The sequence below is a fragment of the Microtus pennsylvanicus genome, chromosome 13 (genome assembly GCF_037038515.1).
Source record: "Microtus pennsylvanicus isolate mMicPen1 chromosome 13, mMicPen1.hap1, whole genome shotgun sequence".
NCBI lineage: Eukaryota > Metazoa > Chordata > Mammalia > Rodentia > Cricetidae > Microtus > Microtus pennsylvanicus.
Genome location: NC_134591.1, coordinates 18,898,451 through 18,919,817, shown reverse-complemented (window position 1 = coordinate 18,919,817; position 21,367 = coordinate 18,898,451). Strand labels below are relative to the sequence as shown.

At 40.0% G+C, this 21,367-nt stretch overlaps 1 protein-coding gene across 1 annotated transcript in view; it reads right to left on the bottom strand.

Annotated features, from left to right (window-relative positions):
- Lurap1l (leucine rich adaptor protein 1 like) overlaps positions 1-21,157 on the bottom strand; it is a 44,765-nt gene extending 23,608 nt beyond the window's left edge. Inside the window, exon 1 of the mRNA XM_075946098.1 lies at positions 20,723-21,157. Coding sequence (XP_075802213.1) covers positions 20,723-21,013 — 291 coding nt within the window. The 5' untranslated portion in view covers positions 21,014-21,157. The remainder of the gene's footprint in view (positions 1-20,722) is intronic.
- Between the last annotated feature and the right edge of the window lie 210 nt (positions 21,158-21,367).

Below are 21,367 nucleotides of genomic sequence, written 5' to 3'. Positions count from 1 at the left end.
CTATTGGTTTTGTTTTATAATCTCACAGAGAAAGTTTTAATTTTTACTTTTCAAGGTTGCTTTCATTCTGCCTGGCATATATCCCAATAACAATAAACAAGACTGCAGACAGTCTTTAAGCAGCTTTAGTGTCATAACTACAGCTAATACTTCAATGAATTTCCTTTCACCTAATCTTAATAAGATCGCTAAATGGTAGAAGTCATTCTCTTATGAATCAGTGGGAATGAGACTCAGGCCTTATTCCCAGTCTCTCTGAGGCTTAACTTGTTGCTCTGTTCCCATGAAAGAGCTCTGAAAACAGTATGCACATGCTCTTTTACAGACGAGAGGCAATGTGACAAGAGAAAATGCCATAAAGAACTTAAAATCAGTCAGGTGATTGCGGCAACTGTGCAGGCACATGCCTTTAATCCCAGCACTTGGGAGGCAGAGGCCAGCTTGGTCTACAGAGTGACTTTCAGGACAACCAAGGCTGTTACATGGAGAAGCCCTATCTTAAAACAAAACAAAACATAAAGAATTTGAAAATCATATAAAAAACAGTGAGATTTATTCCTTGACCTAGGAATTATTTGAACATAACATGAAATTTAGAAAGTATTCATCAAAATTACAATCTAGGAAACAAGTTAAATATTCAGTATTATAGGAATGCACACATAAAAGACCATTTTCGGGTAATACAAATGATGTTTAAGACAGTCACAAAAAAAAAAAAGTCACGTACAGAGGCCAGAGAGATGGCAAGGACTTAAGAGCACTCACTGGCTACTCTTCCGAAGGACCCAGGTTCAATTCCTAGTACCCACAGTGTGGCTCACTACCATTTGTAACTCCAGCTCCAGATCAACCAAACCTACTCTTGAACTCTGTGATCATCAGGCATGCAAGTGGTGCACAGACATACATGCGGGCAAAACATTCAGTCACATAAAATAATTTTTATGGGACAGTTGCATGGGGAAAATTTGCAAGCACAATATGAAGCAAAGGACTGGGCTCCCAAAAATGTAACGCTAGAAATGAAAAAGCTCATCTTCTACAAGGAAAACAACTGCAGAAGAAAAACACCCAAATAAAAGGAAAATGCCACTAACAAAATGATGTAGTCTTGGCAGCATCATCGTCTTTTTGTTCTAGCTGTTCATGGAGAATAATGGATCTATGGCATTAGGATGATGCAAACATCTAATTTTTCTCTGGAAAACTTAAATATGGTAACCCGGGCAACTTTAATTTATTGAGATCATATTATGAAACCACCAAACCATTGTAACAGGGGGGTTACATTAGGAAAAAAACAAATATTTGTAACACATAAAATTTTAATAGTCATATTTTGTTTCTATTCTTGTTCCAGAAATATGTTGTCGTGCTTTACTGCACATTTTATTTCTCAGTAATCAACAATGTTTTCTTGTTATGGCTAGTTCAAAGGTATATCTTTTAAAGATACTAGATATAAAACACATGGAAACTGTTTTTCTCTGAAAAAAAGAAACATAAGAAAATGAACAAGCATGCAAAAATACCCCTTCCTGCATTGAATAAGTCCCCTAAAATAGCAATTATAATTGGTCTTTACTGACTATCCAGCCATACTCAAACTTCTTAGTTTGTCATTCTCTCATTTAGCATTATTCCACCTTTTTATTAATCTCATTTTCACTAACTTTTTTATTTGTGGGGGCATGTTTTGAGACAGAATTTCTCTGTAGCTTTAGATCCTGTCCTGGAACTCACTCTGTAGACCAGGCAGGCCTCGAACTCACAGAGATCCGCCTATCTCTGCCTCCTGTGCTGGAATAAAGATGTGCGTCACTACCGCCTGGCAAGATTTATTTATTTATTATGTATACAGTGTTCTGCCTGCATGTATGCTTGCAGGTCAGAAGAGGGCATCATATCTCACTATTGATAGTTGTAAGCTACAATGTGGGACCTCGGAACTGAATTCTGGACCTCTGGAAGAGCAGCCAGTGCTCTTAACTGCTGAACCATCTCTCCAGCCCCTTTACTAAGTCTTAACACAGCCATCTGGATATCTTGATCATTAAGGTTTCACAATTAATTCAAGCTCCTTACTGATGTGGGATTTATCTCTGTATGCTGTGATTACCATTGATGAATAAAGAAACTGCTTTGGGCCTGTGATGGGGCAGAATTTAGGTAGGTGGGGAAAACTAAACAGAATGTTGGGAGGAAGAAGGCAGGGTGGGAGGGACGCCATGGATCCGCTGCTGGAGATGGACATGCTGAAACTTTGCTATAAGGCCACAACCTCGTGGTGACATACAGATTAATAGAAATGGGTTGAATTCATATGTAAGAGTTAACCAATAAAAAGCTAGAGCTAATGGGCCAAGCAGTGATTTACTTAATACAGTTTCTGTGTGATTATTTTGGTTCTGGGCAGCCGGGACGAACAAGCAGCCCCCTCCAACATCTTACTACCTCCAGTTTGCTCAAGCAATTACACCTCTGACTCAGCTGCTATTGTCCAATCTCCCTTATCCGAATAATCTTATAAATTAACTATTTTCCTGTGAATCTATTCCTAATTCTGAATTCTTATACTCTGTTCAATTCTAAAGCTGGATAAATTCTAAAGCTATGAGAAAAATTGAAATTTATGCCCTGGCAATGTTGAAGCATGCATGGGCATCTCATAGGTTCTGTTGAACTTGTCCATATTGGGTTTCATGGTCTAAGTTGATGAGGACAACTGACCAGGTCTCTCCCTTAAGAGGGCACAAGATCTCATTACAGATGATTGTGAGTCACCAAGTGGTTGCTGGGAATTGAACTTTGGACCTTTGGAAGAGCAGGCAATGCTCATAACTGCTGAGCTATCTCTCCAGGCCCTAGCTATGAAAAAATGTCATATATTGAGATATCTAAAAAAGGACCAAAAATCAAAACCAATACTAAGTAAAATGTTTAATTGTTTGATCCTCAGGATAATAAATCAGAATTAAATACATATAACATGGGAAGGGAGGGAAGAGCCAGGTAAAGGGAACTACCGATGACAAGAGGTTAGAATGCTGGAAGGGTCTGAGGAAGGGAAATGGGGCTCCAGTTGGGAATTAAGATACAAGTGTATAGCTCCTGAACCCAGAAAAGAAAAAACTAATTTTCTTTATGAAAATATAGCTTTATTACACATCATGAGACCTTTGAGCTTTGACAAGAATTTTTAATACCATAGAAATTAAATTGTTTAATAGTAACCCCATGCATTATTACCTGGTTCACTGGTAAACTACCTGAACCCATGTCCCGGGTGTTACCTGTATCCCTTATGGGGCTTATCACAGGAATAAATACTGCAATAGCTAAGAATATGCTTTTACTGAAGCATTTCCTGAGGTGAAGATGTGGAGCCCCATCTAGGGAACGTATTGACACTGTTAAATGCTGTGCTTATGAATTTCATCTGATCCAGCAAGAAGCAAGAGTTTGGAAATAAAAGTTCCTTTATCTTTACTGCAACAAAACCAAGTCAGTGATTCAAAAAAAAAATGTAACAGTACATTCCTCTGTAAGAACTGGGTGAAATCCAAATGGAATCCATTTGTCTCGAGACTGAATGCAAACAAACATGACCCAACACTTCATGTGGTAAAACTGCAGCACATTCCCAGGAGTGAGGCTGGACTTTTGGAATCAGAGTGTAAATGGAAATGCATTTCCTCTATTTATATTGGCCAAGCCCCTACACCTGGAACAACCAGTTCTGGAAGTGGGGAATCTGGCCTGTGTTTATCAGTGTGAACGCTATCCACCTCTGCATCTTTATTTCCAGCTCGGCAATGCGAGCACGTGCTATTGCTCCTAAGAGATTTAACTAACAGCAAATGGCTGTGTAAGAGTTTACAGAGCAGGCAATATAACCCCTCAGCCAACTTCATTACGGGTGCCAATGAAGATGATGGCGCAGTCTGACGGCCATACTCAGAACTCATATACGAACCTAAATCAATGCAGACATCTGAGAAAACAGTTCCATGTTGTTCCAAGCACAGCAATGGAGCATGGTGATTTCAGTTCCCTTTCCTATGAATTACTATGACACTTATAGGTTGATATGGCAGGGGCTTATAATCAAGCAAGTTCCTTCTTTGGTTTGTATACATCCCTCTCCATAACTTGCCTAATAAAAACAGCTTGCAGAATATTAATTCTGTTTAAATGTAAGGTAATTATGCTTTTTTCTTTATCTTTTATTCAAACTATAGTTACTGGATACCTTTTGTAGAGCAGAGTCTTCCAATTAGCCTTTCAAAGTTTCTCATGGATCAAGTGATTGAGTGAAGAGATGACTTTCTGGAACAGAACTGACATAAACCAAGCAAGAAGAGAAATTTCGGGCTGTTCTGAGGTCTTTCTGATGCTCTAATCAGACCAACTTGTATCTTCTAACTCAGTAGTTCTCAACCTTCCTAATGCTTGACCCTTTAATATGACTGTTGTAGTGACCCCCCAAACATAAAACTGTTTTTATTGCCACTTCATAACTGTAATTTTGCTGTAAATACTTGATACTTTTGCAACCAATGTGGGGTTGAACATTGATTGAACATTGATCTCTGGTAGGCTTCTGTGAGACAGGTCCTAGCAGTGATCCGTCAAAAAAGCTTTTAAGGATAAATCTGAATTCAACATATACAGGAGGGAAAAAAGACTCCCCCACCCTGCCCCTGAATGTCTGTGTTGGGAAGTACTTACTAAGTTATTGAGAATCATAGAAGCACAGAAATATCATACTTGTAGTCTTTAGAGATTTAAGAATGTTTGAGTGTGTGTGTGTGTGTGTGTGTGTGTGTGTGTGAGAGAGAGAGAGAGAGAGAGAGAGAGAGAGAGAGAGAGAGAGAGAGAGAGAGAAGGAAGAGAATGAGATGGAAAAATAGGAAGTTTAGTGGTAAGCACAGTACTGGTTTCGGCCCAGTTTTTCGCAAGTCTTATGAAAAAACTAAAATATTACAAAACAAATCATTTTTAAATGCCTGCCACATATTTAGAATTTTTCCTGTCGAGGATTTAAGTTAGAAAGACTGGTTATAGGCAGGAAAATTCCGTGCAGTGGTACTTCTCAAAAGGCAAAGACTGATGCCTTTGGGAAAGGCAGTGTTCATGCAGTTGTGTACAGACCAAAATATCCAGAAGGGAATATATAGTAACTGCTTTAGTTACAACACCAGATTATGTGATGACCACTTTAGATCTTTCTAACTAATACAGCTTCAAATGAAGACACACATACACAAATAGATTGATTCATCAAAACCCTACAATATTATGAACCTATAGAGAAATCCAGTGTTCCTCTTTCTGTTCACTCACCTTATGATGAGAACCTCACTTATGGGATGATCACTACAATGTTGCTGTTTTAAAGACCTGAGATACAGTACGCCCCAGCCACTGTGCCCTCCTAATGTCCTAGGGGTACAACTGTCTCTGCAATACAATTTATAGTCACATCGTGGTGTCAGAGGACTAAAGTAAAGGTTTGGATTCTCATCCATGGGTCATGTATAATCCTAAAAAAGAATCTTTTCTCTGCCCTTAATTATTTCTAATTCTCTAGTCTTGACAAGGACTATTTTTCTCTCTCTAAAAGCCTTTATTTAAACATTCTTGGTGGGCCTAATGCATTTTCTTCAACTACTCTAGCCAGCAGCATTTGGGCTATCATGAGCCCTGAGTAGAATGTTTGCAATTGCCTCAGAGTATTTACTAATCTCATTATTATCTAAGTGGGATGGACCAAATGCGGGGCACAGCTATTTTATTTACATTTTTTTGACTTTTGCTTTGCTTACATTTGTTTGTGACTGTCCCTTGTTCTTCCCTCTTGAAGGAAGAAAGTATTGAAAGTATTTAATTTTTTTGTTTTTGTTTTTAATTTTATAGAAGCCTGCAGTTGAGAGACTTTGGATATTTTAAAGAGATTTAACTTTAAAAAAATAAGTTTGAATTGTTTAAAGACTGTGGGATTTTGAAGTTATGCTATGGTTTATATTGTGGTGTTGACATCATATCTTGGGGATAAACAAACAAGAATTATGACTTAATAGAGATATGTTTGTGTGCAGGCTGGCAAGGGCTCGATTGTGCTGGTTGTTTGCCCGTCGTCAACTTTACACAAGCTGACTCATCTAGGAAAAGGGGATTTCAATTGAGCAGTTACCTCCCCATCAGCTTGGCCTATAAGTCTGAGGGCAATTTCTTGATTAAGGATTGATGTGGGAGGGCCCAGCTCACTGTGGGTGGTTCCAGGCCCAGGTAGGTAGTTCTGGATTACATAAAATAGAGCAAGCAATGCTTCTCCATGGCCTCTGATTCAATTCCCATCTCCAGGTTCCTGCCTTGAGTTTCTGCCCTAACTTATCTTCATGATGGACTACAAGCTGTGAGAAGAAACAATGCCTTTTCTCACTAAGTTGCTTTTGATCATGGTGTCTTTTCATACAAAAGAAAGAAAGCTAATACAATGAATATTCATCCTCTTGGTTCTGTTTCTCTAGAAAACCTTAACTGTCGGCTACTACACAGAGAGGACCAAGAGGTAAGTGACCAGCCACCCTGAAAAACACCCCACTATCTAGGCCCTCCATACTGGGGCAAAACCCTGGGTCCCCCCCCCCCAACCTGGCTCTGCTTCTCTAGCCAGCTAACAGGTGAGTTTCCTAGAGATAGGCTGCTCCAACACCCCATCCTATTCATTGGATGCTGAAAGTTACAAGTCCCACTCTGCTGCAAACCTCCTACCCCTACTCCCACCACCACCCCACAAGCTCAGTGGAATTCTGAAACACAGCCTGCTACTACACAGAGAGGACCAAGAGAGGAACTCTGAAGTGCAAGCTGTGAGTGCACAGAGTGGACCAAGGGAATGAACCAAGAGAGCAGGCCAAGAGAGAGGGCCAAGAAAGACCTCAGTGCCTCCCTGAGACACAGATCATGACAGTACAGAGCAGACCAAGAACAGTTCCAAAAGACATAGGCAGTCATTGCAAGCATTGAACCAAGAGGCAAAGACATTGCCAGCATCAATTGGAAGAGATGGTTAGCTGCCGATGCAAGAATTAATTCAAACCTAAAAAAAACCAACATGGTAACAGCAGAACCCAGTGGTTATACAACAAGAAGACTTGATCATATTTTATCCAGAAGAAGCAGAAGAAAATGATTTTAAATGTAACTTTATGAAGATGATGGAGACCTTTAAAGTAGAAATGAAAAATTCCCTTAAAGAAAAGGAGGAAATGACAAACAAAAAATTGGAAGAAATTAATAAATCTCTCAAATAAACCCAAGAAAACAAAGAAAAAACAATCAAACAGGTGAAGCAAACAGTACAAGACTTGAAAAATGAAATAGAGGCAACAAAGAAAACACAAACCAAGGAAGTTCTGGAAATGAAAAACCTGAGTAAAGGAATGGAACTACAGAGGTAATAGAACCAATAGAATACAAGAGATGGAAGAGAGAATCTTAGAGATTGAAGGTACTACAGAGGAAATAGATTCATTGGTCAAAGAAAACATTAAATCCAAGAAATTCTTAACACAAAACATCCAGGAAATCTGGGACACCATGAAAAGACCAAAACCTAAGAATACTAGGAATGGAAGAAGGAGAACTCCAGCTCAAAGGCACAGAAAATATATTCAACAAAATCATAGAAGTAAACTTTCCCAACTGAAAGAAGGATATCCTTATGAAGGTACAAGAAGCTTACATAACACCAACTATTTCAACACCCTCTCTCCCCAATGGACAGGTCAACATGACAGAAACTTAACAGAAATAATAGAATTAACACATGTCATGACTCAAATGGACTTAACAAACATCTACGGAACATTCCACCAAAACACAAAAGAATATACCTTCTTCTCAGCACCTCATGGAACCTTCTCTAAAATTGACCACATACTTGCTAACAAGGCAAACCTCAACAAACACAAAAAAAAATTGGAGTGGACCCCCTGTACCTTATGGAATCACCGTGGTTTAAAGTTAGAATTTAACAACAACACTAATTGAAGAAAGCCTAAAACCTCATGGAAATTGAATGGGGCTCAATTGAACCACCCCTGGGTCAAAGAAGAAAAATAAAAACAAATGAAAGACTTCTTAGAATTCCATGAAAATAAAGACACAATGTACCCAAACCTGTGGAACACTATGAAAACAGTGCTAAGAGGAAAGTTCATAGCAATAAGTTCCTACATAAGGAAACTGGAGAAAGCTCACACTAGTGGCTTAACAGCACACCTGAAAGCTCTAGAACAAAAAGAAGCAGACTCACCCAGGAGGAGTAGATGACAGGAAATAATCAAATTAAGGGCTGAAATCAATAAAATAGAAACAAAGAAAATAATACAAAGAATCAATGAAACAAAGAGCTGGTTCCTTGAGAAAATCAACAAGATAGACAAACCCTCATCCAAGCAAATCAAAAGGCAGAGAGAGAACATCCAAATTAACAAAATGAGAAATGAAAGGGGGGACAAAACAGCAGACACCGAGAAAATCAAGAGAATCATTAGGTCATACTACAAAAACTTGTACTCCTTGAAATTGGAAAATGAAAACAGTGGACAATTTTATGAATAGGTTCCAGATAGCAAAATTAAATCAAGATAGGGTGAACAATTTAAGTAGACCTATAGCCTGCACAGAAATAGAGGCAGCCATCAAAAGCTTCAAAAAAAATCCCAGGAACAGATGGTTTCAGCACAGAATTCCACCAGAACTTTAAAGAAGAGCTAATACCTATACTCCTCAAAGTGTTCCACATAATAGAAATGGAAGGAGCATTGTCAATCTCTTTTTTATGAGCCTACAGTTACCCTGATATGGAAACCACACAAAGACTCAAATAAGAAAGAGAATTACAGACCAATCTCACTCATGAACATAGATGCAAAAATACTCAATAAAATACTGGCAAACTGAATCCAAGAACAGATCACAAAAAACAACCAACCAACCAACCAACCAAACAAACAAACAAAAAAAACCCACCTACTATGATCAAATTGGTTTCATCCCAGAGACGCAGGGGTGGTTCAACATATGAAAATCTATCACTGTAATCCACCATATAAATAAAGTAAAAGGGAAAAATTATAATTTCATTAGACGTTGAAAAAGCATTCAACAAAATACAACACCCCTTCATGATAAAGGTCTTGGAGAGATCAGGGATACAAGAACGTTTCTAAACATAATTAAAGCAATACATAGCAAGCCAACAGCCAACATCAAACTAAATGGAGAGAAACTCATAACAATTCCACTAAAAACAGGAACAAGACAAGGCTGTCCACTCTCTCCATATCTATTCAACATAGTTCTTGAAGTTCTGGCTAGAGCAATAAGACAACAAAAGAACAAAAGGAGATTAAGGGGATTCAAATAGAAAAGAAAGAGGTCACACTTTTGTTATTTGCAAATGATATGATAGTATACATAAGCGACCCCAAAAACTCTACCAGGGAACTCCTGCAGCTGATAAATACCTTCAGTGATGTGGCAGGATACAAGATCAACTGACAAAGTATCAGTAACCCTCCTGTACACAAATGACAAAGAAGCTGAGAAAGAAATCAGAAAAAAAAAATCACCCTTCACAACAGCCACAAATAATATAAAATATCTTGGGGTAACACTAACCAAAGAAGTGAAGGATTTGTTTGACAAGAACTTTAAGTCTTTGAAGAAAGAAATTGAAGAAGATACCAGAAAATGGAAAAGATTTCCCATGCTCCTGGATGGGCAGGATCAACATAATAAAAATGGTAATCCTACCAAAAGCAATCTATACATTCAATGCAATCCCCATCAAAATCCCAACACAATTCTTTGCAGACCTTGAAAGAAAAATAGCGAACTTCATATGGGAAAACAAAAATCCCAGGATAGCCAAAATAACCCTGTACAATAAAGGACCTTCCAATGGGATCATCATCCCTGACATCAAGCTCTATTATAGAGTTACAGTAATAAAAACAGTTTGGTATTGGCATAAAAACAGAGAGGTTTACAAATGGAACTGAATCAAAGACTCAGATATTAATCCACACACATATGAATATCTGATTTTTGACAAATAAGTTAAAATTATACAATGGAAAAAAGAAAGCATCTTCAACAAATGGTGCTGGCATAACTGGATGTCAATATGTAGAAGAATGAAAATAGATCCATATCTATTGCCATGTACAAAACTCAAGTCCAAATGGATTAAAGACCTCAATATAAATCCAACCACACTGAACCTAATAGAAAAAAAAGTGGGAAGGACCCTTCAATGCATGGGTACAGGAGACCACTTCCTATATATAACCCCAGTAGCACAGACACTGAGAGCAACAATAAATAAATGAGACCTCCTGAAAAGAAGAAATTTCTTTAAAGCAAAGGACACAGTCAATAAGACAAAAAGGCAGTATACTGAATGGGAAAAGATCTTTACCAACTCCACATCAGACAGGAAACTGACCTCCAAAATGTATAAAGAACTCAAGAAATTAGACATTAAATTTCAAATAACCTAATTAAAAATAAGGTATAGAACTAAACAGAGAATTCTCAACAGAAAAATCACAACTGTCAACAAAACACTTAAAGAAATATTCAACATCCTTATCCATCAGGGAAATAGAAATCAAACCAACTCTGAGAAAACATCTTACACCAGTTAGAATGGCTAAGATCAAAAACACCAATGATAGCTTATGCTGGAGAGAATGTGAAATAAGGGGACCACTCCTTCATTGCTGGAGGAATGTGAACTTGTACAAACACTCTGGAAATAAGTATGCTGGTTTCTCAGAAAATTGAGAATCAACCTATCTCAGATCCAAGCAATATTTGGGCATATATCCAAAAGATGTTCAATCATACTACAAGGCTATTTGTTCAACTATGTTCATATTTGTAATAGAACCTGGAAACCACTTAGATGCCCCTCAACCAAAGAATGGATAAAAAAATATGGCACATTTATATTTTAGAGTACTACTCAGCGGTTAAAAAAAATGACATTTTGAAGTTTGCATGCAAATGGATGGAATTAGAAAAAGACATCCTGAGTGAGGTAACCCAGACCCAAAAAAATGAACATGGTATGTATTCACTCATACATGGATACTAGCTGTAAATCAAAAGATCTTGAACCTATAGTTCATGATCCTCAAGAAGCTAAGTAACAAGATGAACCCTAAGAATAACATACATAGATCCACCTGGAAAGCCAAAATAGACAAGATCACCTGACAAAATTGGGAGCATAGAGGTAGGGAGAGAAGAGAGGGTGGAAGGGGAAGAGGAGGGGAGAAGAGAAAGGAGGAAAAGAACTTGAGGGAACAAGATAGTCAAGTTGGAGAAAGGACAGAGATGAAAGCAAAAAATGAATTTTTATTGAGGGTGCCATTATGGGGCTAGCAAGAAACCTGACACTAGAGAATTCCCAGGAACCCATAAGGATGACCACAGCTAAGATCCTAAGCAATAGAGGAGAGGATGCCCAAATTGGCCTTGCCCTGTAGTCAGATTGATGAATATCTTAAATATCACTATAGAACCTTCATCTAGCAACTATTGGAATCAGAGGAACTGACCCGCAGCAGAGCACTGGGCTGAATTCCCAAAGTCCAGCTGAAGAGTGGGAGGAGTGAGAATATGAGCAAAGAGGTCAAAACCACAATGGGTTCACCCAATGAAACAGTATACCTGAGTTAATGGGAGCTCACCAATGCCAGCCTAACAGGAAGGGAACCAGCATAGGTCCAAACTTGTCCTTCTAAATGTGGGTGACTATTGTATGTCTGGCCAGACTGTGGGGCCCCTGGCAGTGGCACTAGGATTTATCCCTACTGATTGTACTGAATAGGTTCCTTTTGGGAACCTATTCTCTTTGGATGGATACCTTGGTTAGCCTAGATATAGTACGGAGAGCCTTGGACCTTCCCCAAAGTAATGTGCCTTACCCTGGTTGAGGAGTGAGTGGGAGATGAGGTGTGAAAGTAAGTGGAAGGAATGAGAAGAGGGGAAGGAGTAGGAAATGGGATTGGTATGTAAAATGAAAAAGTGTGTTTTCTTTTTAAAAAATAAAATAAAAGAAATTTAAAAAGAAAGAAAACCTTAACTAACAAAGTATGTATATATAATTAATTTCTCTAGTTCATAAATAAATTTATAAAATAAGATCAAATGTCAATAATACTTACTATATTAATAATAGCCCAAATTTTCTATCTTATGCTCAAATATAACCTACTTGCCACTACTAATTTAGAATATGCAGCTCTCTTTTTCAATGTACATGTTTGAATGAGGGTATAAATGTTTTGTGTGTTTGTATGTGTGCATGCACGTGAAAGAAAACCAACCCCTGTCCTCCTAGAGAATGTCATATGCTTCCTGTAACACGGGGCTTCTCAGTGTCCAGGAAATGATGAAGTAAGCTGGACTGGATAGCCAGTGAGTCCCAGGGAACTCCCTGAGTGTTTCTTTGCAGCTCTGGGATGACAAGCATGCACCATCATGCCAGGCACTTTTTATGCACGTTCGTGGGATTGAACTCAGGTCATCATGTTCATTTGGCAAGCACTTAACAGACTGAGCTATCTCTGAGATTTGTTGGGCTTTTAGTAAGGATACACAGTAATAAACATACATATGAACTGTATTTTTGCACAAACTTATGATTCCTTTCAGATAAATTTCTGCAGCACTGGTACCGATGCCAGAATTAATAGGTTATGGAGGGAGTACCTTTGTTTTTTTACAATAACATCAAGCTCATCAAGGAACTTTCAGCACACAGCCCGCAGCAAAACATCAGTAACAATATTGGCACTCTCTTCTCTTTGCAAACAAGCATCAAAGTGTATTGCTATTAGTCTCTAATGCCACAACATAATCACAGCACCTTAAGTATGCTTTGGAAAAACATGAATGGTAGTATATAGATGATAGATAGATAACAGACAGACAGATGGATAGATAGAAATAGACAGACAGACAGACAGATAGATAGCTAAGATATATAAATAAAAGAATGATAGAAGATTATTTATTGACTTAACCTAGAAAAATAGCTGCATCTGAGCTGCTAAAAGTCATGAATATAAGCGGGCAAGACGGCACATGCCTTTTACCTCAGTTTTCTGGAGGCAGAGTCAGGTGAATCTCTGTGAGTTCAAGGCTAGTTTGTTCTACATAGACAATTACACACCAGCTAGGGTTGCACAGTATGACTCTGATGGGCTAAAAAAAAAAATCTCTACACACTGGTACTTTTGGTATCTACTTGCTGTAGATTTGTCTAGTTTGTGTTCATGCATTTATCCTATTTATCCTCTCTCTCTCTCTCTCTCTCTCTCTCTCTCTCTCTCTCTCTCTCTGTGTGTGTGTGTGTGTGTGTGTGTGTGTGTGTGTGTGTGTGTGTAGGACAGAGATCAATGTTCAATGTTCGATGATTTTCTCTATCGTTTACCTCCTTATTTGGGGAACAGGGTCCTGTGCAGAGCCTGGAGCTCACCAACTTAACTAGACTATGGGGTCAGCAAGCTGAATGGATCCTCCTCTGTCTGTCCCACCCCCCAGTGTTGGGGTTACAAGTTTTGTTGCTGAAACTCTAAACTCGGGTCCTCAGGCTTTCTCAGCAAGCACTTTATGGACTGTGCCAACTTCCCAACCCCTACCTGTGTTTAAAATCCCCTTCTGAAATCTACCAAGGCTCTGCTGAACTGGAGGGCTACTGTCTGAACAGCAAAAATCCGGGATTAAAAGAAAAAACAAGGCTCTGGGAAACAGCTCAGCCGTTATGAGCAGTTTTTGCTCTTGCAGAGATTTGGTTTCCATCAGCTACATGATGGCTCACAACTCTCTGTAACTCCAGTTCCAGTGGGTCCAGGAGACCCAGTGCCTCTGATTGACAATGATAGTTGTTCAGGGGTTCAAAAGAGTTTCTCCATTAATCCCAGTTCCATAGCTGTGTCTTAAGAACTCAAGTCTCAATGCAGGAAAATATCTTTTAAATGTGCCTCTCTTCAATGACAGACAGGAGGTATATTTTCCTGACAGCACAGGATGGTTGTTATGGGTTTAGTCTATAAAACAATGCAGCATGCTTCTATTTTGCAACCTGAGTGGAAAGAAATTCTTTTCTTCCAGAAAATGTTCTTAGGATAGGTGTGGCAGTGTATTACTTTAACTTGAGCACTTGAGAGGCACGGTTAGTTGACTCTGGAAGTCTGAGACCAGTCACAGTTACACAGTAAAACACTGTCTCAAGAAAAGAAGGAAGGAAGGAAGGAAGGAAGGAAGGAAGGAAGGAAGGAAGGAAGGAAGGAAGGAAGGAAGGAAGGGTAAGGTTATTTGGCCAGCAAGATGGCTTAGCAGCTCTGATAACCTGAGTTAAATCCCCAGGACCTACCTACTCACATAGTAGAAAACGATTACTACAAGTTGTCCTCTGCGCTCTCTCTCTCTCTCTCTCTCTCTCTCTCTCTCTCTCTCTCCCTCTCTGTCTCTCTCCCTCTCTCACACACACAAAACACATACACACAATACATGTATTTTTTAAAAAAAATGAAGAAAATGTACTTTATATATGTGTCAATAATTCCAAAGCACATCCTTGGGTATGGGATGGGACAGTAGTTTGTGGATATTTGATGGATATATATTTACCTTCTATGAGCTTCTAGAAAATGGCATTAGGGCTGTCAATCTTAGTGCTACTCCTTAAGGAAGCATAGCTCAGAGGATTTAGTTATTACATTAAGAATGCTAACATTCTGAGGCAAAATGACAGAGAAGCAGCTGACTTCAGTAAAGAAATAAAAGGACATTACTGCCCCTAGGTATGGTGGAAGAGAAAGTTTATTGTAGATAAAAGGGAGAGCATAGCCAGAGGCAGGGACATCTGGGAGAGTCCGGAGTGAATGTGACCCTGAGTCATGTGAGGAGAGGTGGGGAGGAGAGAGCCAGATCAAGAGCCTAGCAGCTTAAAGGGTAGATGATAGATCATGTAAACAGAATGGTTGGATTGCGTAGGAAAAGACAACTGGGGAGAGCCAGCTTCAATCCCTGGACTGGAGATGGTTAGGTTGGGGTGATGAGTATTCCAGACATACCCTGGTACACGTAGGGACTGAGGGGTGCAGAGAGAAACTGAAGACCAGGTTCGCTTTGATATGTTAAATTGACACCTTAGCCATTCCTCTCAGGTTTGATACCTAGGAGCAGCTACTGTCTTTATGCCTATGTTAAACCTTTAATTTGCATGGTTGCCAGTGTCACCCAGGGCTCCTTCTCCTGCACCCCCCCCCCAGTCTCCAGTGTGGCATCTGGCACCTGCTGACACATTGGTTTGTGATTTTTTTTTTCCAGGCCAAATTATCTTCCTATTTTATCTTTCCAACCATCTTGAGAACTCATTAAGGAAAATGCCTTCCATTTCCCAGCTTTTACCTAGAGGGGTCTAAGTGATAAAAATCTCCTTGCCTGCCCTGACAGGTGCCCAAAGTAAGTGTAATGTTAATTTAGTGAAATTAAAATCTGCTTCTTATGGAATTTTAAAGCCTTTTGTTTTGTTTTTTAAGTTACAAAAGCAAAGAAACCAGTTAAAATGGCAGGGGCATAGTAAAAACAGGAAGAAAAGTAGCCATTAAAGTTGAGTATAAATCTGTTTTCAAGATTTTTCAAACATTTTAAATTGTGTTCTAGAAACATTTATGAACTTTTCTTTCAAAAAATACTTCTATATTTATTTATTTTATTTTATGTGTTTGAATGCTTTGCCTGCATGAATGTATGTGAGGGCTAGGAACCAAAATTCGGTCCTCTGCAGAAGCAGCAAGTGCTCTTCACTTCCGAGGCAATTCTTGATTCCCATTTTTTCCCATATGGATATTTGTGTCTAGTCCGTGGAATGGCTCCAAAAACTTTATTGAAACAAAAGTTGACAATCAGTTGCTGTGTGTGACTGTGTTATAGTAAGAAAGTTTAAGGCACTATGTTCAGATTTCTATACTCAGAGATACTGAAATTTCCAAACTCTGTCCCCAATACGGAAATCAGGACACAGCATTCTCACATCAGCCTTCACAGGGCACCACCCTACCTGAAGACTGCATATTGTCCCCACTTGGGACAGCCCTGACAGGGATCCAGATTGTCACTCCTGGTCAGTGCATGTCCTAGCCCACAAAATACTTTGATTTTCCAACTAATGATGGTCTAGAAAGGTAAAGTTAGGAGTATTCATTAGATCCCTTGTGACTAATATTTCCTGCACTTTGCTGATTGCCACCATCATCCTCTGCATTTCAAACTTATTACAGAGTAAATCAATGAAAATGGTTTTAGAAATAGTTCAACAATCTTTTGAATAACTCATAAAGAAAGAGTATGGCATACACTAGCTTATTAAACACTGAAAATAATTGATAGGCATTACTTATACTTGCTGGAAGAAGGTTTAAGATATTATGAGATTATAAAATGTAGTCATATTTAATAACCAATGAAGTCGTCATCGTAAGAAAATTCTTCAAAATGAATCTTTGTATATATTGTAGAAAGAAAGCTCCAGAGAAGCAATGTTAAAGCAAACAGAGACTCTCAAAACTTACTTTAAAAACAAACAAAAAGACAGACAGACAAAAACAAAACCTATTTCTATATATGTGTATGATGTATATGTGGGGTGGCATGTACCACAGTGTGTGTGTGTGTGTGTGTGTGTGTGTGTGGTGTATAGGTCAGAAGACAGCTGTTAGAGATAGCCAGCTTCTTCCACATGTGGGTTCCAAACTTGAACTCAGGAGAAAATGCCTTTAAATATCGAGCCATCTCAATGACCCCAAGAATGAGTTTTTAAGGTTGACATTTTGTCCTAAATCCCTAAGATCAAAGGCAGGGACACAGAGACATAATTATTGACTATTAAATGAATCCATACTCACAACAACCCCTATCACATATCCTGAGGGTTTTCTGTGGGTTTCGACCATTTTATAAGGTACTGTCTTGAGATATCATACATTTATAAGAGCTAAACCATTTTTAAAAGAAATTTCTGGAATACAGACTAGTGTGGGAAAAACCACATAGAGTAAGGTGCCATGAGTCCAAGTGATGATATTGGTCTCTGGCTAACTGCGTAGCCTAAGTCTGCTTTCTCGACCCATCTCTATGCCAAGAAAAAGTTACTTTTCAAACTGTGGATGAGAATACCTCCTTTGTTGTAGTCTAGCCTTAGGTACAAATAATATGACATGCACTAAAATGAACTGAAAAGCAGGGAACAAATACTATTGGGTAGATTGTGTTTATTCATCTATTTATTTTGTGGTGTTTTGGTTTTGGTTTTGTTTTTTTATGACTAGGTCTCACTGTTACCCAGTGGCTGTCCTGAACCTCACAGAGATCTGTCTGCCTTTGTTGTAGAAATTATTTTGACTAGGTGGCCTCTCAAGTGTTGCACCATGCACAGGATTTTACATCAGAGGCCTCACACCTACCTCCAGTTGCATAAATTTCATGGGTAATGCTACATTTCTTTCCTGTCCTAACAAATCTCCTAATCTCAAAAATCAAAATAAAAAGTGTTCACATTGAAATATTTGTTCCTTCCCCCAAAACATCCTGAAATTACTTACAATTGGCTTATTGTATCCAATTACGCTTGCAAATGTCTTTACCAATATTTTCCTTACTTGTGGCACTATTTGTATTGTTAAGAAGGGCTTCAACTTTAAAGAGTTGGGCCAGAAACAGCTTTTTACCCCTCTTCAGTCTCTCCACTCACTTTTCTGATTCACAAGCTACCTCCATGATCTCTAAGAGCAGTGGCTACAGCATTTACAGATGAGAATGAAAGATGTTGTCCATGGACGCATAAAAGGAGACGACAGAGGTAAAGAGATGGTTCAGAAACAGCCAATGGGAAATGCACTTGTTGCATACACAAGCATGAGGACACACACACACACACAAAATGATTATTCTAGACCATCTAATCTACGAATAATAAAATAAGATGTCAGACTGAGCCTACTACTAAGGAGGTTGACTCAGGTGATAGGTCTGGAAGGTCCATGCTGGCTGTCTGCCCCCTCGACTCTGGAATACTAGGAGCACAAAAAGGAACTACAGAGCTGTATCTATCCCATCTTCACAACAAAACCACCAACTCTATGTAAGACAAGTCAGTTGCTTTGCAATTATACCTAAGCAAAGGTTTTGAATACCAACAAGAATAACAAGGAGATAGAGGGGAATGATGGCCTTCTTGACAGAGAAATATACCTTCACTGCCTTCTAAATGTCTGAAACTAGTGTTTGAAAGATTTACTCAGTGGATATCTTGGTTAGAACACCAAGTTTATCAACAAGCATCTATCCTGACACAAATTTTTTCTCAGTCTACAGGCATCACAGAGAAAATATAAAGAAGTTTCATTAATTTGCTGTTGTTGTCCACTTGCCTTTTTACAAATTAATACTAGAGTGCTGGAGAGATGGCTCCAGTTATGAGCACTGTACTTCTTCCAGAGAACCCATGCTCAGTTCCCACTACCCATATGGTGGCTCACAACCATCTGTAACTCCAGTTCTGGGGTATCAAACACCATTTTCTGGCCTTTGAGAACACCAGGTATGAAAGCAGTGCATACATTCATGCAGGCCAAACATTCATACACACAACAAAAGTAAATCTTTAAAAAAAGCCTAATGTCCCATTGTCATCTGAAATAGCAAGATATAGTTGAAAGAAAGGAATTTTTATCCACTTGGAAATTTCCACTAGGAAAAATAGATGTCTTCCAGATATTCTTGGTTGCAAATGATCAGTTTTCTTCATCCTACAGTACTCAATACAACAAATAAAAGGCAATTAAGCACAAGAGATTTGAAAGCCCTTAGTAGACAAACTCATTGATTTAAAAAATTGTTTTTACAATTTTGGACTTTGTGGGGGCTTCTATACACGTGCACGTGACACCATGGTGCTTGTGTGGAGGTCAGAGAGCAGCTTGCAGGAGCTGAGTCTCCATGTGAGTCCTGGGTAGCAAATTCAGGCCATCAGGCTGGGTCAAGAACCTTTACACCCTCTAAAGCCCAGTGGTTTCCAACTTTCCTAATGCTGTGACCCTTAATACAGTCCCTCATGCTATGATGACCCCAACCGTAAAATTATTTTATTGTCACGTCATAACTGTAATTTTGCTACCATTATAAATATGATATGTGGCCCTGAAATGGGTCGCGAGCCACATATGGAGAAGCACTGCCTAGATTTAAATGCATCCGTTTGCAGTAGTGACTCTGAATTTGGTGGATGTTTGGAGTGCTTAGAGTCTAGGCAATCTCACTTTCTTTTACTTTTCTATTTCAGAACTCATTGCTTACAAAGATACGATAACGACTTAATAAATATTTGGAGTGATTAATATGCACAATGTGTATATGTGTATTTAGACATATTTAGTGAAATATGAACAGTAACAAAAATAATCTGCAATGCAAAGTCATATATATATATATATATATGGGAAGATACATATATTTCAATATTGGAAACATTCTCAAATGTCAAGTGAGTACTTAAGACATGAAGTCCTTAATTAGACAAGATTTGGAGATCTAGTGAGGGTCTTTGGAATGAAATTTTCAGTACTTTTGATAGGTCGTGACCTCTGAAGACTGTCTTTTTGCTTGGAATTTATTACTAGTGTCTTCCAATTACAGAAAGTGAGAATGGAAGGACGCTTAGACGTGAACCCAGACAGGAGGTTGCTTGTGTAAGAAGAAGCCTTTCTCACCTCCTGAGGACTGAGGGCCTCTGTTGGGTGGCAGAAAGTACTATTGGTTTGTGGCCATTTTCTTCAGAAGGTTTAAAAAGAGATAATTTCCAGCTCACCACGGCAAAGACAAACAGATCTAGAGAGGCTAAGACTCGCAAGGCCAATGAATGAATGCCTTAGTCTAAATACATCCGGAATAACGAGTTTTAGATCTACTTGACCCATTATCCTAATCCGAGGTTAACAGAAATGGCAGAGAAAACAAGTGCTGATTGAGGACTAGAGGAAAGGGTAAGAGGCAATCATTAGCAAATCCCTGGGCTCGGGTCACCTGCTCTCCAGGATCAAAACAGTGAAACAAGCCATTCATAGGCACATCAAGAGCGAGTAGCCATTGTTTTCTGAACCAGCTGTGGAGAATCTACTCCACAGTGGCCTTGGGACAGCTGCAGCTGCTGCAGCAAGGGGAGGGCATAGGAAAGCAAACTACACCGAGGCGGGCTGCAAGGACCCCGCCGCGCCCCCTCTCGGACGACTGGAAGGCATTTCTGCCTTAAGCGCATTGGACTAAACCACCCTTGGAACCCAGGCAAAGCTCACAGTAGGCCCAGACCCGCGCAGCAATTGCGGGCCTTAGGTAGGCTGATGCGGGATAATCTGCTGGCAGCTTCATGGTGGTGCGCAGTGAGTGACGCTATTAGAAAGTGGGGCCGACTGAGCTTCAAGAGCACCCGGTGACCGAGCAAAGTCCTCAGGGTTCAAGCTTAGCTGTAGTCTAGTCCAGAGGCGAGTTCCCGCTCTCCTCTCGGCCTCTCCCCTGCTCCCGGGTCTCAGGCACCCCGGTCCCCAGGTCACCGCTGACGCATCACACTCACCATCTCCTGCCTGAGGACGTGCAGTTTGGTCTCCAGCCTTTCCAGGGCGCTGGGGTGGCCGCGTCGTGGAGAGCCAGAGGCAGGGGAGGATGAAGAGGAGGAGGACACAGACGGCGCAAAGCTGCTGCAGCTGCTGCTGCTGCTGCAGCTCCCGCCAACCCCGCTGGGGTCCACAGCCCCTTCTCGGGGCGCCGGCTCCTCCCCGCGCAGCGAGCGCGCTAGGCTCTCGGGCACTTTGCGCCCCAGCTTCAGTTCAATGTCTCTGAGGTCTGGCAGCGGGCCGTCTTCCATGACTCTTTGAGAGGGGCGACACTGACAGTAAAGGCAGAGGGCGCAAGGAGGCGGCGGCCTGGCTGACTCCGGAGCTCAGCAGCCGGTTCTCCGGGCCGGGCCTGGGTCCCCGCGGGCGCCCGTGCGCTCCATGCCGCGGGCGCAGTCGGCAGATCTGCACCCGGCCGCTTTCCAGGCTCTGCCGTTCCGCAGCTAGCAAGATTAGTCAGATCGCTTCATTCCTTCTTCTCTGGCCACTCCACCTCCAAGTTGAGTTAATTGATACCGCAGAGAAGGGCAAAAGCTAGTACGTTATACCAAGAGACTGGAGAGAGCAACGGACCTGCTCAAGGAGAGAAAATTCTCATTTCAAAC